Here is a 27324-nt window from a genome sequence, read left to right as displayed (position 1 = left end):
ATCTCCGTTGCACACTTTCCAAAGCCTTTACATCCTTGTTGTAATGTGGCGACCAGAACTGCACACAATATTCCAAAAGACGCCAAACCAAAGTCCTATAGAGCTGCATCATGACTTCCTGACTCTTATACTCAATGTTCAGAGCTATGAAAGCAAGCATACCATGAGCTTCCGTTACCACTCTACTTGTGTTGCTACTTTCAGGTAGTTACGTACTTGGACTCCCCTGTAATCTTGTTAAGGGTCATCTCATTAATTTTATATTTTCTCCTTGCATTTGATCCATTTCATTCATTCATTCATCGTAGTGCTGGTTTCCGACGGGAACGGTGACAAACGCACCACACATCTCTGTCCTCCAGTTCCTGCGGACTACCGCCGCTGGATGTATAGGATTTTGTTGTGTGTGATTTATCATCATTCCTTACAATGCCATGTACGACAGTGATCGCAACTTCTACTGAAGTGTGGGTGGCCTTTGGCTCGCTAGAAGCTCAAGAGCCCTTTGACGGGCCTTGTTTTTGGTCCTGCTGGGGGGTCCACAGCCCACTCCTCACCTGGTGGGGAGACGGTTTAGTCGCCGACTATCCGACCATGGAGCAGGTAGCACGGGATTACATGGTACCCGTGGTGGGAGGATCTGCCCCCGACCTGACCTTATTTGATCCCCCAAAGTTCAACACCTGACAGTTGCTCAGATTAAACTCCATCTGCCAATTCCTCGGCCCATTTCTGTAGTTATTTTGCAATATTTGTAATTAATTCTACTAAGTGGCAGTTTCATCATCAAACAGCTAGAAAGAGTCACTGGTGGCTTGAAGTGAATACAGAAATACATTTATACATAGTTCAAGAAGTGTTATCTCATACAAAAATGTTCAGCAAATTATAAATGTAGAGCTGCCAATTATAATCACTTCCAGCTCATGTGATTAACAAAATCAGAAATTAATGTATTCTTTAACATATTAAATGTATACCCCTACTAAATGTTAATTGCACTGTAGTCTTCAAATAGGGCCCAGCAGATTGTCTTGGATATTAGCCTACAAACCCTTCCACTTCTGAACCCCCAGCCACAGGCCAGGTGGAAAGGGAGGGGGAGTGTGAAATGAGTTTGAGTCCAGATGGGGTTCAGGAGAAAGGGACAAAATGGGAGGGGGGGTGGAGAAGGGGGGGTGTTTGTGTTGGTTTGTTACCTAAAATTGGAGAATTCAATGTTCATACCATTGGTTCGTTAGCTACCCAAGCATAATATGTGGTGCTCTTCCCCTGGTTTGTGTGTGGCCTCAACCTGATAGTGGAGGAGGTCCAGGACAGAAAGGTCAGTGTGGAAATGGGAAGAAGAGTTAAGATGGTTAGCAACCAGGAGATCCAGTATGCTTTGGCAGACAGCCAAATGGTTGGCAAAACATTCGCTGAGTCTACGCTTGGTCTCACCGATGTGGAAGAGGCCACACTGGGAACATTGGATGCAGTAGATAAGGTTAGATGAAGTGTACGTGAACTTCGATCTCACCTAGAAGGACTACTGTGGCCCGTGGATGGATGTGAGCATTGAGGTTTAGGGGCAGGTTGCAGAGGAAAGTACCTGGGAAAGGGCTGCTTTCGATGGGAAGAGATGAATGAACCAAAGAGCTGTGGAGAAAGCAGTCTCTGTACAAGATGGAAAGGGGTGGGGATGGGATGATGTCACTGGTGACATGTTGGAGGTGGCGGAAGTGTCTGAGAAAGAAGTGTTGGATGCGGAGGCTGGTGCGGTGAAAGGTGAAGACCTGGGAAATATCCCTGTTCAGTCTGGGGGGGGGGGGGGGGGGGGGGAGTCTGGGGCGAGAGCAGAACGAATGGACACAAAATCCAGGGGGATTCCGGCCAAGATGTTTTTTTCCCAGAGTAAAAAAAATCCAGAGAAAAAAAAATTGGAGCACTATCAGCATTTCCACTTTGACGGAAATTACCCGAAATTCTGGTTCCGGCCCACTGGAAGTTTTGGGTAAAAAAATGTAAGCACTTAATCAAAGACAGATAAGGATGAAGGGAAGACATATTGGGAAAGCCGACTAATATCGACAATCTGACTCAGTTAATGAAATAGGTTTAAACAATGCCTCAAAGAAGGAGAATGAAGTGAGATGAGGCTGAGAGAGTAGGAGAAGGGAATTCCAGACCTGTGAATCTAGGAATCAGTAATGCTGCCAACAATGGGGTGAGCAAGCAGCAGTGGCCACCATTTCAAGTACAACTTTAAGTACAACTCTGCAAGTGTGTCACGGAATCACAGAATGTTTAAGATGGGTAAGTTAGAAAATAAAATAACAGGCTCAAAGAGCACAAGATGACAGAAGTGTATGGGCAGGAATATTTTATTATTTTGGCTCGGGAAATTGCTTATAGAAACTGCTGCACAAAATCCATCTCAGAAAAAATAGGGATCTGGGTATCAGGTCATGACTCACTTGGTGAGCAAGTTTTGAGGCTGTCCGAACAGATGACATACAGAGGCTGCAAATTAAATTCTGTTTTCAGCAGTGCATTTTAATAGAAGCTAGATTTGCTTGCAGCATTTAATATAAAAAGAGCAAAATAATGAAATGTGATATCTCACTATGATTTTTACATATTTGTATTTCCTCTCATCTGAAGAACCAACACCTGCAGCAACATCTGGACACAGTGCAGAAGGAATTTATTGTATTTAACAGAGAGAGGTAAGAGATCGCATCAGAGAACAATGTGGTAAATTCAGGGTTTTTATATTGATTAATAACATCTACAATGTGATCAGTTCTTCAAAATTAAGTTTCAACTTCTTGGCTGGGTGCCAGTCAGGTGGATTTTGTTTTGACTTTTCTGTTGACTGTTTAGCTGTCCTCAAAAATACTGTTTTCCGAATGATGGTGAATCATTTCTCTCACTCATCAAGGCTCTTGTGCTTTCTGGCAAAATCCTTATGAGTCTTTTCTGCATCCTTCTTATTGTATGGCTACCAGAACTGTACACAATATCCCAGTTGCAGTCTCACCAATGTCTTGTACAGCTATAACGTGATGACTTTACTCAATGCCCCATCTGATGAAGGCACATGTGGCATATGGCCTCTTCACCACTCTTCATGTCTGTATTACCACTGGCATGGAATTATGTACTTATACCATCTAGGTATCCTTGTTCTCTACACTCCCCAGGCCCCTGTCTTTTATTGTATAATTTGGACTTTTCTCAATTAAAGTCCATCTCAGTTCAATTTAGTTTATTGTCACGTGTACCGAGGTACAGTGAAAAGCTTTTATTGCGTGCTAACCAGTCAGCAGAAGGACAATTTGTGATTACATTCGAACCATTCACAGTGTACAGATACATGATAAGGGAATATAGACACAAAATGATGGAGTGACTCAGCGGGTTTTGTGCCTCAGCATTTTGTGTCTATCCTCGGTATAAACCAGCATCTGTGTTTAGTGCAAGATAAAGCCAGTAAAGTCCAATTAAAGTTAGTCCGAGGGTCACCAATGAGGTAGATAGTAGTTCAGGACTGCCATTCCTTATTCTTCTTTCCCAGTTGATCTAGATCTTGCTGTAACCCCTACCACCACCAAACCAATCTTGGGTCAATTGGAGCTCCCAGCAGAGCATTCCCAAAAGCTTCACTCCACATGTTGTATCCCTGGAACACAACCACACTCAATATCGACTATCACTTGGTCCTTTTTTTTGCTGCCACCTATACAGTAAACATAGAAATATAGAAAATTGGTGCAAGAGTAGGCCATTCGGCCCTTCGAGCCAGCACCGCCATTCAATATGATCATGGCTGATATCCAAAACCAGTACCCTGTCCTGCTTTTTCCTCATACACCTTGGTTGCTTTAGCCCTAAGAGCTAAAGCAAACTCTCTCTTGAAAACATCGAGTGAAGTAGGAGCAATTTACAGCAACGGTGAAAGGTCCAGTACAGGAACAGGCCTTTTGGCCCACGATGTCTGTGCTGAACATGAAGTGTGCTTAAGCTAATTCTTTCTGCTTGCATGTGATCTGTATCCCTCCATTCCCTGCTTATCCATGTGCCGATTAAAGGCCACTTTTGTATTTCTTCAACCACAAGCCCGAGCGTACATTGCTTCTACCCAACACACTCTGTGTGAAACAAAAACTTACCCCACACAAAAATCTTTCCACCTCTGATCATTCAATTTAGTAGTTTGAAACCTTTAAACGTGAATATCATTTGGAAGAATTTGTCCAGAACATGCTGCCGGCAGCAGTATCTCAATATTGGCCCAATGCTGAGTATTAACTTAGCTTTTCCAGTACGCTCTTGTGAATGTGCTCTTTCAAGTTGATCTTGAATGACAATGCCTTCTATAGTGGCATGGTGTTGCTGATCGAAAAGCATGGAGGGAGATGAAAGGAGGGGTCAGAATAAGGCCATCCCCCAAACAACTGAAATAACTGCAGCCTAAAATCTCTTTTCTCACAGGGAGACTAATTCTAATTCTGTGTGTGGCACGGTCGCGCAGTGGTAGAGTTGCTGCCTTACTATTAAAGTAGACTATTACCTGAATGGTGGCCGATTAGGAAAAGGGGAGATGCAACGAGACCTGGGTGTCATGGTACACCAGTCATTGAAAGTAGGCATGCAGGTGCAGCAGGCAGTGAAGAAAGTGAATGGTATGTTAGCATTCATAGCAAAAGGATTTGAGTATAGGAGCAGGGAGGTTCTACTGCAGTTGTACAGGGTCTTGGTGAGACCACACCTGGAGTATTGCGTACAGTTTTGGTCTCCTAATCTGAGGAAAGACATTCTTGCCATAGAGGGAGTACAGAGAAGGTTCACCAGACTGATTCCTGGGATGTCAGGACTTTCATATGAAGAAAGACTTGATAGACTCGGCTTGTACTCGCTAGAATTTTGAAGATTGAGGGGGGATCTTATAGAAACTTACAAAATTCTTAAGGGGTTGGACAGGCTAGATGCAGGAAGATTGTTCCCGATGTTGGGGAAGTCCAGAACAAGGGGGTCACAGTTTAAGGATAAGGGGGGAAATCTTTTAGGACCGAGATGAGGAAAAAAACATTTTTCACATAGAGAGTGGTAAATCTCTAGAATTCTCTGCCACAGAAGGTAGTTGAGGCCAGTTCATGGGCTATATTTAAGAGGGAGTTAGATATGGCCCTTGTGGCTAAAGGGATCAGGGGGTATGGAGAGAAGGCAGGTACAGGATACTGAGTTGGATGATCAGCCATGATCATATTGAATGGCGGTGCAGGCTCGAAGGGCCGAATGGCCTACTACTGCACCTATTTTCTATGTTTCTATGTTACAGCGCTTACAGCGCCAGAGACCCAGGTTCGATCCTGGCTACGGGTGCAGTCTGTACGGAGTTTTACGTTCTCCCTGTGACCTGGGTGGTTTTTCTTCAAGAACTTTGGCTCCCTCACACACTCCAAAGACGTACAGGTTTGTAGGTTAATTGGCTTGATATAAATGTAGAAATTGTTCCAAGTGAAGGATACGGTTAATGTGCGGGGATCGCTGGTCGATGTAGACTCAGTGGGCCGAAGGACCTGTTTCATTGCTGTATCCCTAAACTAAACTAAACTAAATGTTTAAATTTTGTGATTAACCAATTTTCAGTGGTTAGTAAACGCACTGATTATAATTCTGGATACCCACTACTGAATACATTGAGGAGTATTTTCACTTGAAATGTTGTATTTAAACATTGTGCTGGCTCATGGAAGCAGTGTAATGCAATATACTTGAAATAGCAACCTAAGGGGAAAAAAGGATTCACAAAATAATTTTCCACATCATTTATTCTTCGGTGCCAATCCCACCCTCTTAAGATTTTTGTCAGATTGCTGCCATTGAGTTCATGTTCAAAATGCCTGGAAATGAATCTCCAGCTCATGGTGCCTAATGCATGCTATAATTGTATCATTACAAGGGACTGCTGCCAGCAAAATTCATTCCTAACTAGAAATTCATATCTGGGCAATAATATTTGCTGTTTATGCACAGGAAAAATCTCCCATTCAATTATTTTAATGTAAAAAAAATTAAGCCTTTTAATCTTGAAGAATTATTTCAATCAGAGTGCGTTATAGCCCTGTCCCACGGTGCGAGTTCATTCCAAGAGCTCTCCCGAGTTTAAAAGAAAATCCAACTCATGGTAGGCACGGAGAATGAACGTAGCGGGTACGTCGGAACCCGGGGACGTCTCTTAACGCTAACGGCAGGTACTCGGGAAGACTCGCTAACGGCAGGTAAGCACGGGACGACTCGTGAAGATTTTTCAACATGATGAAAAATGTCCACGAGAGCCCCGAGTACCGACGAGTGGCCATTACCATAAATCTCCGAGTTCCAATCAGGGCAAACTCGGGAGAACTCGTGGAATGAACCCGTACCGTGGGACAGGGCTTTTAGGCCAATTATTTTGCATGTGTAATCTCTATGTGATTTTTTTCATTCTGTGTTTCATCTCATTTTCAGCATTGATGTTGCAAATACAGGAGATGATCACACAGGCTTTAGTTCCTTTAATTGGGTATGTGCAACACAACAGGCAGAGTAACTGGCCAATGTGTTGTTAACAATATTAATGGATTCCTGCTGCAGCCACTGTACATATCAGTACAGTGGAAGGATCAGAGATTCCCATCAAGTTCTAATAATTATAACTACATGCAATGGCACAGGTCACTCTATGAATGACTATGAACTACTCCTGCAGCCTGAGCGTGAAGGCTAGGATCACACTACTGCGGGAACACAGTGCCATCAGGGGCCCATCTGTTCTCTCAAGAGGATTTTTCCAAGAATAATCCAAGATATTCTTCCAACACAGAGAAAGGAGTTCTGCCAGTATCTGGAGCAATAACATCACTGCCAGATGTTGACATTATCACACTGAGCTTTGTCCCATCTTGGTGTACTCTGTGTAGCTGTTCTACTGGAATATGTACTTCAGAATACGGCTTCAATTTGTCAACTGCACAGGATGGTCTGAGAGATAGAATGCAGGTGCTTTGCAAGCTGGTTGTCTAATCTGCATGTAGTCTTGCAAGTGTAGAGGAGGCCACATTGGGAGCACAGAAGGCAGTGGACGAGGTTGGAGTAGTCATAGAGACATTCAACCCAATTCATCAATGCCTGCATATGGTCCATATGCCTCCAAATCTTTCCTATCCATGTATCTGTCCAAGTGTAGGTGAAGCCACATTTGGTGTCACAGTCTGCCCTCTCCTCATTCTCATCCACTTTGAAAAAGCTACTTATCTTAACTACTAAACCAGGTTCGCTTCTTAATAAACAGACACCACACAAACTGTTTGGTAGACCAGTTCAAAACTTTACTTAACATCGGCCGATGGAAGGGAGGGAGAACTACAGTCAAGTGACCAACCCAGACACTTGACTGTGCTCAGTCACCTTCTCTGAACAACAGAATTACATTGCTTTAAATAGGTTTCTTGTCCCCTTATCACATTCCACAGACATTAGTCATGGTCAGAAGTACTGGAAAAGGTTTCCACAGAATGCATCACATCAAACCTTTTTTTTTTACATGGTACAAGATATACTAAAAACATTGTCCATTTGTTTTATCTCCAAATAGACCACCCTTGCTCTGGTCGCTGCTTCCTCTGTCATTTGGTCCCTCATAAACATAGGTCTTTTGTTTACAAAGATGTGACTGTTTATTTCTCTCTTCCTTTATTGCCTGCTCCCCATAAACATTGGTTTATGGCATCTCACTTCAAAGATTTCTTTAGCTCCTTCACTTGGGAGACAATGTTATCTCACACACCCCGCAACCTGAGGAAAGCCTAATTTGACACTAAATATAAGCTGTAAGCTAGCCCAGAAACCAATTTAATATCTTCTTATATTTTTAACTAAAACTCGGCTTCATCATTCCATCCTTTTATCAAAATTTTGATAACAACTACAGTCCTTCCTGAGTACATACGAAAGACCATAAGCATCTCATCAGACAATTTAATAGTACACTAGTAACACAATCAATTCATAGTGGACAATCGTTCCACAAGTCCCTCCAAACATTTTAAATGGCCTCCAACCTCCCCCGGACGTGACACTATAATATACTACCATAGGACAGGAAAAGGATCATAAAAATTGCTCAGCCTTTATTCGGCTTCATTTGGAATTCCCTGTGTGCTGGTGTAACTGGTTCATGCTTCTCTTGTATGCCACTGCATTTGTAACATAACAATGCCCTGTCACAAATATACTGTTTCCTTAATATACACCAGTGCCTTGGTTGTGGCAAAAACAGGTAGATTTAACTGGCCTTTGCAGACCTCTTACTGTCTGTAGTCAGGGTATCTTTGCTGCGTTTGTCATTTTTGACTTCAATCTTGTTTAAAAGGAGGTGTGTACCATCCTTTAAATGTGGGTTAGTCCGCAAGTTTGCCATTCTGAAGAAAGTTCAGTCCATGTGGGCTGGGCCACCCCAGAATAAAGGAACATCAATAGCCCATCGTCCTTGTTTCCACAAACTGTTCACAGTCAATCAAATGTATCCAGCGATGATGATCTTCAATCTTTACAGCAGTTCATGTTGTTAGCAACACTTCGTTGTTTCTTTTCAATACAGTTTCAATTTCTTCTTGTCCCAGCACCCCCGTCATCGTATAGCTTTTATGGCTCCCAGCAAAGCTCCTCCAACCTGGGAATGTAGATCTGGCAAGACATGGGTTAATTGCCGACCATACATAATTAGTTAATTGCCCAGGGCCTGTAAGTGGCTTCCCCCCACTCTCCAGGGGCAATAAAAAGTTGTAAATCTTGTTCACCAGCTTAGTTTCACCAGCACTTTTGTCCCCCTTTGATCCTTCAGTATCTCCATGTTCCTTCTTAACACTTCCCTGTGAATTTATTCTTTAATCCGATTATATCCGAAGAGGCTCTCCCCACCTAAATATTAAATTCTCCAAATATGTTCTCTTCCCCAATCTACTTTACCTTCTCACCTTTCATCCCTCATTGTGAGTTCCCTCAAACCTCCTTTTTTAAGTCATAAAACAATTTTTCATCTACCTTCATTTCTCGCACACAGCACATGCTTCAACATCTTTTTGTTTGCTTGAAAACAGTAATCTTGCTTCATTTACATTTTAAAAGACAACCTCTGTTATCATATCAAAACAATCTTTTCCAAAAGAACTCATTCAGAATCAGTAATCAATAATACATTTACTCTTCTCTGTAATTTTGACATTTCCAATCTCATTTAACACTTTAATCGGGATGAGTCTTTTTTAACACATTAGCACACCATAAACTTTGTCTATTTGCATTTTACACGACAAACTATTTAAAAAGTGACACACAACTTTGCTCATTGCTTCGAATTTCCCACATTCCACATACAAAAACATTGTTTTACAAGCAGTACATATACAAAAACATTGTTTTACCAGCAGTATATAATATTTCATTTTCAAAGACGTCTCTTTGTAATTTATTTTCCCTTTTTCTTTTTTTTTTAATTTCTTAGTTCTCATTTGATTGTTCTAAAACACACAATTTTAGGCCTACTGCTATTCCTAGCAATACTATAAGCCTCTTCCTTTATTTTCTCCTGGCATTCAAAAACAAATCACATTTCTTGGGTTTTGATGCTTTAGAGGAATTATATAAATCATTTATTTGAATGATAGCCATTGCATATCCCTCATCAAGCTTTCTAATGTAGCTTGTCAGCCATCCCACTGCTCATAACTTCATAAATCCTTTTATTTCGATTTGAGAGCCCAGTTTTGTATTAACCCACATCAAACTCAATGTAAAATTCCACCATCCTATGTGGAATTTTCCCTAAAAGTGTCTTTAAAACAAGACTATTAATCAATCCCCTTAGTGTACAATACTCAATTCAACAATAAGCTTTTCCTTAGCTGGATCCTCAACATCATAGTTCTGAAAACCATTGTGTATATATTCTACAAATTTGTCCTTCACCTATAACTGATCATTCATTTTGTCGATCCTATATATGTAGATGATAGTACTTCATGCTTTTTCTATTTATCCATATCTGCATCTATTTTTTAATTATGTTGTACTTAATGAATACACTACATTTCCACATTGCAGAGGGGATGAATTCCCAACAAAATGTCCACAAAGAGATTTAATGTACTGCCAAACCCTTGACAAAATTTGTTGATTCTTTTGCCTTTATTTAATTTTTCCTTACACAATTTCTATTAGAGAAAAGTAGGCCCAAATCCTCTATCGATTTCCTCCACAGATGCTGCCTGTCCCGTTGAGTTACTCCAGCACTTTGTGTTTTACTATTGCATTTACATTTTATTTGTGCTGTTAATTTATCTACCTTATTGCAATGCCGTACGCAATTAAGTACATTGCCTTATTTTTCCTCATTTTATATACTCCAACCTAATTTACTACTTGTTTTTGTTTCCACTGCCTATTTATTTTGCTTTCCAGTTGTCTAATCTTTATTTTCCAACTTTCCTTCTTAAATTTCCTTTTGTTCCCATCCCCCTGCCAAGCTAGTTTAAATTCTCCCAACAGCACTGGCAACCCTCTGTGGGGATAATGTTCCTGTGCTGCTGGGGTACAACCTTTCCGATCTGTAGAAAGGTCCCTGGAAATAGCCACAATGCCAGAAATCCAAAGCCCTTCATCCTACTCCAACCCTCATCAGTACTTATATATAAACCCGAAATATACTTGCAGGCTGGGAATTCACATTGATTCAATTGCCTAGTTTGGGACATAACAAGGATTCTATCAGCTGAGACTGGAAATAACCTGGCAATTAGTCCCCAATTTTTTATAACAGAGTTGCTTGTCAGAAAAAGGATTTACCTCCGGGGTAATTTTGTTTTGCAATCCCCATTGACTCTTTCCACCATCCCAGATACCTGTGGGTGGTGTGTACAGTGAATTTCTGTCAGATATTAAAATGTGCACATTTTTCCTTATTAACAGTGGTTGGTAGAGCTTCACTCCACCTACTAAATAAATCTAAAATTACTACGCAATATTTATAACACTGGGCCCTTGGCATTATCTCCTTAAACTGCTTTCCCATCCTTTACCAGCCTCAACTCAAGCACAAACAAAAGCCCCTGGATAGCTTTGTGATTAATAACATATGTATATATCATTTTCCTCAATGCCAGAGAGCTAAAGACACATAATTCTCTGGATATGCTCCTACAAGCTCACCTTGCCCACAGAACTAAATCTGCATTTTCTCCTGATTTTAATTTTTTTTTTTTTTTTTTTAAAACACAAAATCATTCAATATCCCTTCCTTCTCATCTTTTTTACTTAGTTTGCTTATATGTAATACTTCTCAGTTAGTCCCTTCAAACATGTTGTCATATTCCCAATACATATCGTGTAAACATCTCCCAACCACTTGTTCTTGAATATAGTACTGGCATCACCAAAATCAATCCTCTATTTAATAGTTTAACAAATACAACGTGTTGCTAAAGTAGGAGCAATTCCAATCCAAGTCATTCTCATCATTCTTAATCTGTTACCTTCGACATAGAGATAACCAAATTTGTTCATCTTGGACCTTGCCTACAACTGAGACTCACTACCGAGAGACGTCATCCATCCAGACTTACTTTTACCAGAACCCCAGGACAGACTGAGTAGTCTCTCACAAGGTTGAACAACCTACCTACTGCAGGAATTGCCAGGCAGAGTGTTCTACAGACTCACCCTCAATGACATTTTGAAGGCTTTTTTTTTTGTTGCCAAAGGCATTAAAAAGGAATCAAATATATTCAAATAACAACTATTTAAATAGTTTAAACATAACAGATAGTTTAAAACATGAACAGTAAAACAACTCAAGCATGTAACTTTTTACACAGGTCGGCAACCCCATGCAAATGAATAAAGTTGCCATTCCTAATATGCAGTGCCACCACATTTCCTTTGTTATCCTATCATTCCCTCCTTACCAGCATGGGTAAGACGGGTAAAAATGTATCGTTATACACCAACTTGTCCAAGCGGGGTGTGCTGAATCAATGGCACAGCCCACTTGTTTCCATAGTTATTATTATATACAAGAGGCGTCCCTCTGTAATGTACATACCTTCCCTCATGTTTGGCAGGACCGTTCTATTTGCTAGCATCTGTTTAGCTGCTGTCACTATGCATTAGGATGTACAGGCTGCACTGTTTGGATACACTATCAGCAACCCATTGCCTTTTGCTATAGGGTCCCCAGCACCAGTGTGTGCAGTACATTTAATAATGACCAGCTGTTCTGGTAGCATCAATGCCTTAAACAAATTACACACAGAAAGGCATTCCCGTGCTCCCAATCCTGGAGAGCTTTGTAAGGTCAGAACTTCAAGTTATAGGGATGTTACTGACAGAACTGTCCCAGGTAAAGATGCCATTGCTACTGGTAGACATCTCCCAAGATGATCTAACTCCTCCTCATCTTCATTACCAAATAGGGTCGTCGTGCCAGACATGAAGTCTCCTCCAGAGGATTTACCAGTACTGGGTTTATTTTTTACGAACCATCACCTTATTTCTCACCTCCTGTCTGTCTTTTAATTCTATTCTCTTGTTCCTCTGCCCACTGGCATTCTAGTTGCAATAATTTCCATCCTTTCCTAGTGCTATCCTAGTTTCTTAACTCTATCTAGCAATGTTACAAAACTGTGAGATTTAAAAAAAAAAAATCAAATCTGCAATTTATCCCATCAGATAAAGCATAACAATAAGTTTAATTTGACACCTAATTCACTTTCATATCTCAAGTAATAAAAAAATTATGGCCATTTTCATACTCGGAAATTAGCATCTTGTTCCCTATTGATTTTCTATGGACATAACAAAAAACTGTGATCATGGACCGTCAAAAGCCCATAACCTTCTTAAAAATTAAGAGAACTGAATGAAATTTTCAGTTATCATAGATTGAAGCATTCTGAAACAAATATAAAATAATCTTACTTGGATGACCTGAAATTAAAGCATATAATGAGTTAGTTACCCAATTATAGCTAATTTCAAACTTCAATTACTAGATCTAAACATCTATCCATTTCTTAATAAATGATTAACATTTTTAAACAGCCTAAGTGTCCAAATAATATTCACAAATAATTCACAATAAAACATGATTTTTAAATCTCATTTACATCAATTTATAGGCCAAATGGAAGGAATTTAGTGTTCAATTGCTGTAAATTAATATCTATTTTAAATCGGCTTTCTAGTGGGTTCCTGTCTTCCTTTCCCATATCAACACCTCTGCTTATTTAATCGTCTCAACATACCATATGCCCCCTACAGGCCAGGCATCATCCCCCAACCATTTGGTCAACTTGTAACTTAACATTCTAAATTTCTTATTATACATAGGATTCAAATAACACATATATAGGACTGGTATCCATAGCATTCCCCATAGATAGATAGAAAGAAAGAGAGAGAAAAAATACTTCATAATTCCGAATCGTTCCAAATATATCAACCAGGCCGACCCACTAAATGAGACCCCAGTTTCTCAACTTGGCTGACTTTTTTTAATTCCGAATTGTTCCAAATATATCAACCAGGCCGACTCGCTACTCGAGACCCCAGTTTCTCAATTTGGCTGACTTTTTTAACTCTTTAATATACGACCCAAGTGTCTCAACGAAGCCGACTTGCTAACCAAGACCCCCGTTTCTCAACCTGGCAGACGTCTTAACTCTTAAAATAAGCCCCAGGTGTCTCAACGAAGCAGACCCGCGAACCGGGACCCCCGTTTCTCAACCTAGCAGACTTCCTAATTCATTAATATACAACGCCACTTATTTCTCAATCCGACAACGCTTCGGATGTCTCAATAAGCCAGACGCACACCTCAACCCCCGTATCTCAACCCGACAAATCACGGATGTCTCAACGAGGCCGATGAGCCCTTAGTAGAGAGAGAAAAAGAGAAAACAAAGAGAGATAGACAGAGAGAGAAAAAGAGAAAGAGAAACCGCTCAAGTCCTTCTTAAAAATACATACACAATTCTGTCTTAAAAATACATACACAATCCCTTCTTTAAAAAAAAAACATATAAAGCCCAACTGGTCTTACCTTTGTCTGTTTCGAAGAACCTCGGCAGGGAACCAAGTCAACCTCTGATGAAGGATCACAGATGTTCCCGGGAGTTTCTAGGGAGTCGGTCTTACAAGGGGGCCGATAGAGCTCAGTTATCTCCCTTCCAATCCCGGCAACCTCCGCAACCGCTTGCACAGTCAGCCGTTGATGTGGTCCCAGCGAGGCCTGCATAACTACGCCAATGAAAAAGCTACTTATCTTAACTACTAAACCAGGTTCGCTTCTTAATAAACAGACACCACACAAACTGTTTGGTAGACCAGTTCAAAACTTTACTTAACATCGGCCGATGGAAGGGAGGGAGAACTACAGTCAAGTGACCAACCCAGACACTTGACTGTGCTCAGTCACCTTCTCTGAACAACAGAATTACATTGCTTTAAATAGGTTTTTTGTCCCCTTATCACATTCCACAGACATTAGTCATGGTCAGAAGTACTGGAAAAGGTTTCCACAGAATGCATCACATCAAACCTTTTTTTTACATGGTACAAGATATACTAAAAACATTGTCCATTTGTTTTATCTCCAAATAGACCACCCTTGCTCTGGTCGCTGCTTCCTCTGTCATTTGGTCCCTCATAAACATAGGTCTTTTGTTTACAAAGATGTGACTGTTTATTTCTCTCTTCCTTTATTGCCTGCTCCCCATAAACATTGGTTTATGGCATCTCACTTCAAAGATTTCTTTAGCTCCTTCACTTGGGAGACAATGTTATCTCACACACCCCGCAACCTGAGGAAAGCCTAATTTGACACTAAATATAAGCTGTAAGCTAGCCCAGAAACCAATTTAATATCTTCTTATATTTTTAACTAAAACTCGGCTTCATCAACTTCACCTCCCAGTACTTTTCCACCGGTCCCTCCTTCTCCTCACCTGCCTGCCTGCCACTCCCCTCTCATCAGCCCAACTCTCCTCACCTGTTGCACTCAGTTGCCTCTGATCACCAATTAACCCGGTATATAGACGCTCCTCACCGTTCACACAGTGCCAGATTGTTCTCAGCATTCATGCAAGACTCTCCAGCAATTTCCCGACTGACCACACCGATTTGAACCTGCCTGCCCCTGACCATTCCGTCCTGTCGTCTTCCCGGATATCACCTCTATCCTTCTGACCACGGCCTTCGTCCCGTACCTCCTGGTTTCTGTCTGCCTCTCTCCTGGGCTGTTTGGTGTATCCCTGCAACGGCTCCTCGACTTCCTGCCTGGCTTCGACTCTCCTTTCGTCTGTCCCTCGCTGGTTTGTTTGCATCGTGTGTGGGATCTCCTGGTTACCGGACCTTCCGCTACCCCGACTACGTCTCCTGCCTGCCCCTCTTCGGAACCCTCGCTCAATCCTGAGCCTCTGTGTGAGTACGGTGTACCCATTCCTGTGTTACTACTCTGTGTTACAGTATCGTAATAAAGTTCATGACCAATTATACCTGCCTGATTCTGTGCTGCTATTGTGTCCAAGCTATATCCGTTACATTTGGAGTATTGTGTACAGTTTTGGATGCTTTTTTCCCCATATCCCTTGATTTCTAAGAGCTAAATCTAACTCTCTCTTGAAAACACCCAGTGAATTGACAGAGAATTCCACTGATTCACAACTTTCCGGGTGGGACAGCTAGGTGGTCTGAAGAACGGTCTTGACCCAAAACATCACCCGTTCCTTCTCTCTAGAGATGCTGCCTGTCCCGCTGAGTTACTCCAGCTTTTTGTGTCTATCTTCGTTGGGCTGAAGGGCTTGTTTCCACGCTGTATCTCTAAACTAAACTGAAAGGTAGATATGGCTACTGATGGAATCCTATTGCACGGGGTGCAAATGAAGGATGAGGTGCTGGATGCAGAGTTTAGTCGAGTGAATGATTAGGACAAAGGAAACTCTATCTCTGTTCTATTTCGAGAGAGATGCTTGAGAGCAGACGTGCAGGAAACAGAAGAAACACGAGAGGGCTCCATTAACCACAGTAGAAAGGAATCAATGTTTTCTGAGACAGGATGACATTTCAGATGTGCCAGAATGCAAGGCTTCATCTTGAGAGAAGATACATTGGAGATGGAGAAACTGAGAGATGTTTTCCTTACAAGAAAGTAATGGGGAAGGTGTAGTCCAGGTAGCTGTGGCAGTCTGGGTTTATAGTGAATTTCAGGGAATAGGTTGTCTCCTTAGGTAGGGGACAGAGAGATGCAGAATGTGTGAGAATTGTCAGAAATGGTCCAGTTCAATTTGAGAGCTGGGGGAAAGTTGGTAGAGAGGTTTATGAAATTCAAACCTGAAGTTGTTGATACCTGAATTATACAAAGTATTAATTGATGATATACTCTACCCATATAAAAGTAAGGTGAGCTAAACCAAGTAGCGAGACTTTAGGGAAAACATAGAACAATACAGCACAGAAACATAAACCAGTACAGGGGGTAGAGGGAGTTGGAGTAGGCAGGGAGGGAGAGGTAGGCGGTATAGAGGTAGTTCGAGGGGGCAGAGAGGGAGGGGGAGGGGTAGAGGCAGCACCTACCCAGGTCGTAGAGCAGCAGCCTCCCCACCAGTCGCTGGGCCCGAGCGAGGCCGCGGGCGGGGTGTCAGGCCGAGGACCCTGAGCGAGGTGGCGGGCGATCATCGACCCAAGGGAGGCTGCAGGTGAGCGTGGAGTCGGGCTCAGCCCACGGCAGCAGCCTCCTCACCAGGCGCTCGGACACTGAGCGGGCGGGACCTCTCTCCATGCAGCTGAGGGCCGGCCGATCATGGCTTCCACGAGGGGAAGCCCACCCACCCGCGTGACAGATGATCGGGCGGGAAAGACGGAGAGGAGGTCATCCCCCATGACGGCCTGAGATCGCCAGGTGGGATCGGGATCACCAGCAAGGAAAAGGCATCACGATTCCCCGACTCCCTGCAATCGATGGAGGAATCGCAGGTCTCCATAGACGGCCTCTCCATGAGTGAGTAATGGCCACCACGATCACCTTCCCATCGCGCTGCCCCTCACCCTCACCCGCGCCCGTGCGGCGATAACGATTGCTGCCGCCATGTTCTAGAACTTCAAGAAGTCCAGCAGAGCACGCAGCACGACCTGAGCAGCAGTTTAAAAACACTAAGTGACAAATTTAAAGAAGTGAAAGTTAAGGAGCCAAGAAGTACAGAAGACATAACAGGGGTGATGTCACTCGCAGCGCGATCAGTCAGATCCATTGTGACATCCATCAGTAAGACCATCTCGTTTATTTTCTAAGTTATTTTAGATTTGTGAACATTTTCATAAATAACTCGAGAAATAATGCATGAAATCTTCAGATGGCGATTTTTGACCATGGCGTAAATCACTATCGGAATATGTAAAAATTTCACCGTTAGCGCGTCGTGTTTTCGAGGAGATGCGAAATGCACACAAACATCACACTAATAAACACACATCCAAGATCAGAATTTTGTAAGTGTAGAGATATTTTTTATCATTTAAAATATATATTGCTTCCAAACATAATAACCCAGAAATTAAATCTCAACCATTGTTATTTTGCTCAGTCTAAAGAAATCAGTCTGAGGAAGGGTCCTGACCCGAGATGTTATCCGTACATTTGCCTCCACAGATGTTACCTGATCCACTGAATTCCTCCAGCAAATTATTTAGTTTAGTTTAGTGCAGAGATACAGCATGAAAACAGGCCCTTCAGCCTACCGAGTCCGCACTGACCACTGATCCCCGATCATTAGCACGATCGTACACACACAAGGGATAATTTAACAATTTTACCGAAGCCAATTAAACTACAAACGTGTACGTCTTTTCGACTGGGAAAGGAAACCCAGAGAAAACCCACACAGGTCACCAGGAGAACGTACAAACTCCGTACAGACAGCTCCCATGGTCAGGATAGAACCTAGGTTGTTGGCGCTATAATGCCCCTGTCCCACTTGGGAAACCTGAATGGAAACCTCTGGAGACTTTGCGCCCCACCCAAGGTTTCCGTGCAGTTCCCGGAGATTTTTGTCACTCTCCCTAATGGTCGAAAGTGGTTTTCCGCTTCTTCAATGTTCCGCCGATTATTTCAAAAAATTCAAAACCGGCCGCGACTAAAAATAGGCTTAAAATCGGTAATTTTTTAGTCGGAGCCGGTTGCGATGCTAGTTGAAGGTGGTTGCCGGAGGTTGCAGGTAGTGGAAGGTCTTGCCTTCCACTCCCTGCAACCACCTTCAACCACCTTCAAGAACCTCCGAGAACCGCACGGAAACCTTAGGTGGGGCTCAAAGTCTCCAGAGGTTTCCGTTCAAGTTTCCTAAGTGGGACAGGGGCATTAGGCAGTAACTCTACCGCTGCGCCACCGTGCCGTGTCGTATTTTGCTCAAGATTCTATCATCTGCAGTCTCTTGTTTGGAACCATTATTGTGCCAAAATGTGGCAGAAATAGTAAGATTAAACGAGAACTTACCAGTTCGAAGTTTGATCTGTATTTTATGAGGAGTAATGTTGAGGGAATACAAGAAGAGCCCGCTAGTACGCTTGCGTGTCATTCTTCAAAGCAGCGGAGTGAATCACAGATACCTGTAATGACTTAAGCATAGTAAGATTAGAGAAAAGATACCAGTCATGTTTATGATCAAGGGTGGGAGCGGAGGGCATGTATTCCCTCAACTTTACTCCTCATAAAATACAGATCAAACTTCGAACTGGTAAGTTCTCGTTTAATCTTACTATTTTACTTCGGAGTCACGTGAGTGACTACATGAAGATTTCAAAGTTCTGTGATTCAAGCCGTGGAACGAGTCCATCATCACGTCTGCCTTGGTTTTGGGGAGAATAGTGATAACATATTAAACATCAATATGATATATATAAATAACCATAAAGTTAATAATAATTGATAGCCCCTGTTTTTTGGGGTAAATTATGGTATAGAAACTTAACAATGTTTCTGAAAAAGTTCCAGTTTCCATTACTGGTTTGTTATAATCTTTAGAACGTTCTTTCCAATGGCCATCCTGCAGTCCTGAGGATTTTATCCATAGGAACCTCCAATTTAAATGCTGCCGACGTTGCTGCAGCCTGGTGAAGTGAGATTTTAACCCAGTTAGTGTTTACACCAACTTTGGTCAATACTATGTTAGCCATTTAGCTGGCCTGGCCTGTTATTCTTTAATGAGGCTGTCTGTAGTTGATTAAAAGTTCCTCTTCTGTGCCACTGATGGTCTTGGTTTGTTCCATGTATATTTGTAGATGTCTCACAACAGTCAATCATCTGTAGGGTAGGCTCTAAAAATGTTATTTTAAGGCCCGCTGACCCCTGTCTGTTTTGTTCCCTAATTCCTGAATATAGAAGTGTAAGTTGCCAGGTGAACTGGTCTAGTTATCCAGCCTTAATTTGGTAGGGACTGAGTCCTTAGTGCCGTGACCTAAGCCATCAGCATGATAGTTTTGAAAAAATGTCAAAACCTGTAATGACAGCGCTGTGGCTGGAGCCCAGTTCTTTAACAACGTTAAGACGATGCTGATGTCCCATATTTGGGAATACTCGGTCTTTGGGGAATTCCCATAAAATTGTCCTCCATAAGCTGTTGTTCCGTTCTCTTGCCATAGGTAAGTAGATGGACCACTTCTGGCACAGTTGATGTCACTAATACTAAGCCCCTGTCGGTTAACAAAGCTGCCAAACAGGCTGGATGATGTATTATGGTTGCAACACATCTCCCATTAGTTTATGTATTTTAGACATTGTCTTTAGGTTGATTGTCTGTGGCCCACTGTGATCATGTCCATTGCTCTGGCCGTCGGTCCCAGATGTAATAGCGGCACTTTCAGACTCTACGATTTAAGCGATTTATATGTTCATGGCACGGGTGGTTTTCCCCATTCTTCATTGTCTGTTTAGGATGGTGCTGCATGGTTCTAATCTCATTCCCCGTACCGCCGAGAATCATGGTTGGGTAGGTCAGTGGGGTACTATTAAAAACACCCCTACTGATGAGGTTGCCAAATTGTGTTGGCCAGATTGTTACATGATGTAGATTCCCTTTCACCCATGTGCTACCACAGTTGATATGTGCTACCACAGTAGTATTGTTTATTTATAATCTAATAACCTGTTTAACATATTCCAGAGCAACACGACTTTAGGCCATGAAAAACACCCAACATTTCCAGGTAGTTATGCCCAGTGTTAGTAATAATGATGCTTCCTGTGTATTCCATCTTCCTCCATAGCTGGAGATGGAATTGGTAACACACCATCCTAGTGCATAGCATGCATATGTAGGACCATAGACTGGTTGCTGACAATGATAGGATTGGAGCAATGCCCAATGTTATCTTTCCACCATTTAGTTCCAATATGGCTTCTGTATGGCTTCATCATTCTATCGAAATGATCACCATTAATTTTAAGAGCTCATATTTTGGCCCTCTGTAAATCTTTATAATGTAAGGGTTTGAATTATGTGGCTGGAAACCCATATTCCCAGTAGCACCTGTTGTCAAAATTCTTGCTACCAGTCTGATGGATGGTTTATCCTCATGTCAATGATTTTGCTGTATGCCTTTATTAAGGTTGTAACCTCTGTTGGCAAAGTTACTGACATGAGGAACTGAGTTATTGGTGAGCCCCAAATAATCCCTTTAGTTTGAAGGCTTTAATTTTGATTTAATTGGATGGATAATGAATCCTAGTTTTCAATAATTGTTAAGTGGCTGTTACCGTTTGTTCAGCCCGTCCTAAGTTCCCGCACAATTAGTATGTCATCCAAAGAAGCCATTACCATTGTGTGGCTGGTTGTTATATTTTGTAAATAACCTAGGTGCTAATGTAAACACATTAGGTAGTGCTCTATACTGCTAGAGTTGAGCCATCCAATTAGATAAAAATAACGTCCGTGGTCACCTGTTATGGGTACTGAAAATAGTAAGCATCCTTTGAATCAATGCTTGCCATTTTCGTTCTTAAAACGAATATACTTAACAATAGAAAAGGTTTTCGTTCTTAACGAATATATCGTATTATTTATTTTATTTATTTATTTATTTATCTATTTTTAATATATGGTCCCTAGATAAGGGTCATATCAGATATTTAAACTGATAAAAAACCAAGATATTATGCTTGATCTTGGCCAAAAAGCCGAGATCTGATCTATGTTTGATGCGTCAAGCGCCATATCCTATTTTGTTAGGAAGGGAATGCGTAGATAATAATTCTTCCCTTACAATGCAGCTAAAACCCCTCCGTTGCTGATGTCCAGTGTCTGTATCCCATATGACATATTTGGTAATTGGTGATTATGTCTGGATACGAGTAGATCGGCATCTGGTGTTCCATATCGTGTAGAAACATCAGCAAATACTATAGCCCAATATCCATTTGGTGTTCTCCTCCAAATTCCTCTCTCGATATTAGCTGGACTAGAAAATTATGTGTTGTAAAATTCTATTGTGTATCCCCGGATACTGTTTAAGATACGAGTGTCAAAAAATATTTATTCGATGTCTTCTCGCACCAACCTCCTTGCTTCCTTCTGGTTTTACTGTTTTCATCTGGATCCCCGAGGCCGTGTGTTGTGGGTGTACACATCTTCAGATATAGGGGCGATACCTTTGAGGATGATGTTTGGACGTTTAGATGAGCTCCAATTTGGCTTCATTGTCCAACTCCTTGACCTTCTAGATCGGTCACCTCCAAATCAAGATATTGCTAGGAGGTTTCGGGTTTACACAGGCCCGTGTCAATCCCGGTTGGATGTAACCAGATGCATAAATTGATTAGTTGAGTACATTCAGGGATTTACAATCCCCAGTGGCAAGTGACCGCTATGGTGTCAGCTAATGTTTGCCCCTGCAGTAGATAGAAAACATATGGTCTATGCTGGTTTCTAACCTGGTTTCTAGATCTTTCCCAGTTAGCTTTACTCACAGCTGTACTGTTGTTCCCCCTGAAACATAGACAGACATCCCATGTGACTTCCCAGATGGGAATGGAATTTGTCAGTAATTTTTTTGGACTGCTAAATACTTCAGTCACAACATAAGTATTCCTGTATTTCTATCAGGAGAAACCCAATAATGCACTCTATGTACTTTGTGACTTAAAAAAAGCATCACGTCATTATTATAGCTCTTACATCTGTTTACCTGTCCAGGGTTTGCCCTAGACTTGACCCCAGCACTCTTCTGACAAAAGAGTCTACTGAAGGGAGAGAAGCATGATTATAGCCCTAAGAAAAGGTGCTGCTTCCTTCTCCCTAAGTCTGTCTTTTCCTCCAGCACTTTCCTATAATAGTGGAAGTGAGAAACAGCCCTGTATAAGGTGCTGCTATGGGACTTACCCACTCGAGGATTTGCTCTTCTCTTTTTTGGACCTGCACTGTTGCAGGTTTTTCAAAACCTGCCGTTTGAGAGGAACGTCCTTCCTCCCCCAATGACTCGTTGCAATGCGTGTAGCGATAATGACACGCAAGCGTACTAGCGGGCTCTTCATGTAGTCACTCACGTGACTCCGAAGTAAAATCTGGTGTAAACAGCATTAAAGTGGTTTACACACAGAGAAAAGCACAACAATTGGATCTTGTCCAATTTCACCCATCCCGCCCCACTTTGAGCAGCAGAGAGTGCACTCCTGCCAGACACACGCCTCGGACAGCAACAATGCGTACTGCAGCTACCTCAAAGGACATACAGACTGCAGGGCTGAGGAAGCTGCCTCCTCAAACCCCTGAGATGGACAGAAAATGCTGGAATAACTCAGCGAGACAGACAGCATCTCTGGATAGAAGGAATGGGTGATGTTTCGGGTCAATACCCTTCTCCAGAGATGCTGCCTCTCCCGTTGAGTTACTCCAGCATTTTGTGTCTATCGTCGGTGTAAACCAGCATCCACAGTTCTTTCCTACATCACTCAAATGCCTGGTCAATGAAATACATGCCAGGAGCAAGGTCCTGTTGGCCAGGGGATCAAAAGAACTATCAAACCCAGCAGAGAGTCATAGAGCTACATAGCACGGGAATAGGCCCTTTCGTCCACCTTAACCATGTTGACCAAATCGGCATTCTGAACTAGTCCCATTGTCTGAATTTGGCCCATAACCCTTGTAACCCTATCCAAATGTAATTTGAATGTTGTAACTCTATCTGCTTCTGCAGGGAGATATGCCAGGAAACTAATCCGTTTAGAGTTTGAGTTTAATAGCCTGATGGCTGTGGGGAAGTAGCTATTCCTGAACCTGGACGTTGCACTCTTCAGGCTCCTGTACCTTCTACCTGAAGGTGGTGGGGAGATGAGTGTGTGGTCAGGATGGTGTGGGTCCTTGATGATGCTGCCAGCCTTTTTGAGGCAGCGACTGTGATAGATCCCCTCGATGGATGGGAGGTCAGAGCCGGTGATGGACTGGGCAGTGTTTAACACTTTTTGTAGTCTTTTCCGCTCCAGGGCGCTCAAGTTGCTGAACCAAGCCACGATGCAACCGGTCAGCAACCGATCAATAAGCCCCATCTTTCCACTAATACTTCCTTTACCCATTTTATTCTCCCTGCATTTTCACCCACTCCTCCCATTTTCTACCACTCACCTAAATGCTGGGAACAATCTACAGCGACAATTTAATCAGCTCGATATTTGGGCTGTGCAAGGAAATCCCAAGCGGTCACAGGGAGAATGTGCAAACTTCACACAGACCTTAGCCACGATCAGCAAGGAACCGAGGTCATTAGGTCACTGATCTAATTGAGGTGCACAAAATCATGAGAGGAATACATTGGGTAGATGCACGGAGTCTCTTGCCCAGTGTAGGTGAATCGAGGACCAGAGGACATAGGTTTAAGATGAAGGGGAAAAGATTGAATAGGAATCTGAGGGATAACTTTTTCACACAAAGGCTGATGGCCGTATAGAACAAGCTGCCGGAGGGGGGTAGTTAAGGCAGGGACTATCGCAATGTTTAAGAAATGGTTAGACAAGTACATGTCTAGGCCAGCTTTGGAGGGATATGGGCCAAATGCAGGAGGGTGGGACTAGTGTAGCTGGGATTTGTTGGCCGGTGTGGGCAAGTTGGGCCGAGGTAGCAGCCCTACCAACTGCACCATTATGCCGTTCCATTATGAGGACTGGGGCAGGGTGTGGCCATGGTCACCTCTACCAGGATTCTCATGAGAATTCCCACGATGAAGCAACGTAGGAAGGAATCTCATGTTTACACAATCCGTCACCACTGGCTCCAATGGGATTCCACCACTGGCCACATCTTCCCATCTCCTCCCCTGTCGGCTTTCCGCAGAGACCGCTCCCTCCGTAACTCCCTGGTCAATTTGTCCCTTCCCAACCAAACCACCCCCTCACCTGGTACTTTCCCTTGCAACCGCAGGAAATGCTACACTTGTCACTTTACCTCCCCCCTTGACTCCATCCAAGGACCCATGCAGTCTTTCCAGATGCAGCAGAGGTTCACCTGCACCTCCTCCAACCTCATCTATTCCATCCGCTGTTCCAGGTGTCAACTGCTCTACATCGGTGAGACCAAGCGCAGGCTGTGGCTTGGTGATCGCTTTGCCCATTATCTCAGCTCAGTTCACATTAACCAGCCTGATCTCCCGGTAGCTCAGCACTTCAACTCCCCCTCCCATTCCAAATCAGACCTTTCTGTCCTGGGACCCCTCCATGGCCAGAGTGAGCCCCACCGCAAACAGGAGGAGCAGCACCTCATATTTTGTTTGGGTAGCTTACACCCCAGTGGTATGAACATTGACTTCTCCAATTTCAGATAAACCCGGCTTTTGCCCTCCTTCCCCTCCCCTTCCCGCTCTCCCACAACCCACTGTCTCCGCAGTGCCTCCTATGGTTGGGAGGTCAGTACCTGTGATGGACAGGGCAGTGTCCACCATTTTTTGATATCTCCTTTGTTACTGGGCATTTGAGTTGCTGAACCAGGCCATGATGCAACCAATCAATATGTTCTCTACCGTACATCTGTACTAGTCCAAGATACTATTTGTCGACATACTGAACCTCCTCCATCTTGTAAGGTAGTGGAGGCATTGATATAGATTCCTTATGGTTACATCAATGTGCTGGGCTCAGGACATCTCTTCAGAAGCATGCATATCCAAGAACTTGTAGTTATTTACCCTCTCCAGTACCAGGTGCGTTTCAGTAAGATGCCTGAGGTCATGTCAAAGATCAATTGCTCTAGATTAGTTTGTTGAAATTCCATACATTGGATTTCCTTATTATTAGCAACATCTTTAATGGTTGGGAAAGTTGCAGTTCTCAATGTGGATAAAGGAAGGGTTGCGTTGTTCTGTACCATAGTGACTTGCTTTATATCTCGCAAGTCCTGAACCATCAACATCACTTTACATTTTTGTTCTTTTTTTTCCAGGCTCAAGCAAAACCCAGATCAATCACAGGCCAAATGCATCGACAAAGAAGAGCATCAGAAAGAACAGGATGATGGGAAGAACAACAATGTGATAACATCAACTTGTACTCAGCCATGTTAGCATCAGCTCTGGGTGTGCATCACCTCTGCGATCCTCCAAAGTAGATAAGGCAGCACATCTTTTCATAGTCTTCATTAAACAGACATCGTCACAGCTGGAATCATGGCTTGAATGTACCGTGCAATGTAGCACAGTGCAATTGAAGAAAATGGATGACAAAATTATCCTCTGTGATCATTTAACATGCAACAATGGGTCATAGAACCAGAGGGCATGGAAATAACACCTTTGGAAACTTGTCCATGATGCCCACCTTTGCTGGTCCCATTTGCCTGTGTTTGACCCATATCCCTGTGAACATTTCCTATCCATACTGTCCAAACATCTTTTAAATGTTGTTATTGTACCTCAACCTATTTCTCTGGTAGCTTGTTCTATATATGTACCAACCTCTGTGTGGAAAAAGCTGCCCCACAAAGCTGTTCCTTTTAAATCCTTCGCCTCTCACTTTGTGGCCTATGGTTCTTGATTCCGATTCCCTGGGGAAAAAGACTGTGTGCATTCATCCTATCTCTATGACCCACATTATTTTACTCACCTCTACAAGATCATCCTTCAATCTCTTATGCTTCAAGGAATGAAGTCCAAGCCTGCCCAATCTCTCCTTATAACTCTGCCTCTCGAGTCCTGGCAGCATCCTCATAAGTCTTTTCTGCATCTTGCCCGAAGTACGGTGACCAAAATCGAATATTGTACTCCAAGTGCAACTGTAACATAATGTCCCAACTTCTACACTCAATTCCCTGACTGCTAAAGTGTGTCAAAAGCCTCTTCACCACCCCATCTACCTGTGACGCAGGGAACTACAAGGGACTATGTACTTCTACTCATGATCCCTCTGCTGTACAACACTGCCTAGGGCCCCACCCTTCAACATGAAAGTCTTACCCTGGTTTGACTTCCCAAAATGTAACTCTTTTTTTAGTTTAGAGATGCAGCACGGAAACAGGCCCTTTGGCCCACTGAGTCCGCTCTGACCAACGGTCCTCGCTCACTAACTCTACCCTACACACACTAGGGACAATTTTTACATTTATACTAAGCAAATTAACCTACAAACCTGTACGTCTTTGGAGTGTGGGAGTAAACCGAAGATCTCGGAGAAAACCCACACAGGTCACGGGCAGGACGTACAAACTCCGTACAGACAAGCACTTGCAGTCGGGATCGAACCTGTAAGGTTCTGTGAGCGCTGGAAGGCAGCAACTCTACCTCTGCGCCACTGTGGTATCCTTCTTCATTGTACACAATACCACTTGTTTTTGTTTCATTTTCAAGTTTAATAACCATGCCTGGTACCATCTCATCCAAATTGTTGATATAGATGACAAACAATAATGGGCCCAGCACTGAATCCACCTCCCACCAGTAGCCATGGGACTCCAGTCTAAAGTAATATCCTTCCACTTTCACCCTCTGCTTTCTACCATCAAGCTAAATATGTAACCAATTAAACCCGTCCCACAGTACGAGTTCATTCCAAGAGTTCTCCCGAGTTTGCCCTGATTCGAACTCGGAGATTTACAGTAATGGCCACTCGTTGGTATTCGGGGCTCTCGTGGACATTTTTCAACATGTTGAAAAATCTTCATGCGTCTTCCCGTGCTTACCTGCCGTTAGCGAGTCTTCCCGAGTATCTGCTGTTAGCGTAACGAGCCGCTAAGAGACATTTCCGAGCTCCGACGTACCCGCTACTTCATTCTCCATGTTTAC

The 27324-nt window shown here is 42.8% G+C and overlaps 1 protein-coding gene and 1 pseudogene across 1 annotated transcript in view; one reads left to right on the top strand and one right to left on the bottom strand.

Moving 5' to 3' along the window:
• Window positions 1-26523, top strand: part of LOC129701420 (serine/threonine-protein kinase 32A-like) — a 289291-nt gene extending 262768 nt beyond the window's left edge. Inside the window, exons 11-12 of the mRNA XM_055642577.1 lie at window positions 2644-2708; window positions 25491-26523. Coding sequence (XP_055498552.1) covers window positions 2644-2708; window positions 25491-25611 — 186 coding nt within the window. The 3' untranslated portion in view covers window positions 25612-26523. The remainder of the gene's footprint in view (window positions 1-2643; window positions 2709-25490) is intronic.
• On the bottom strand, window positions 21143-21256 carry LOC129701914 (U2 spliceosomal RNA; annotated as a pseudogene).
• Window positions 26524-27324: the final 801 nt, after the last annotated feature.

Source organism: Leucoraja erinacea, chromosome 11 (assembly GCF_028641065.1).
Source record: "Leucoraja erinacea ecotype New England chromosome 11, Leri_hhj_1, whole genome shotgun sequence".
In the NCBI taxonomy this organism is placed as follows: domain Eukaryota; kingdom Metazoa; phylum Chordata; class Chondrichthyes; order Rajiformes; family Rajidae; genus Leucoraja; species Leucoraja erinaceus.
This window is presented reverse-complemented; position numbering and strand designations above follow the sequence as displayed.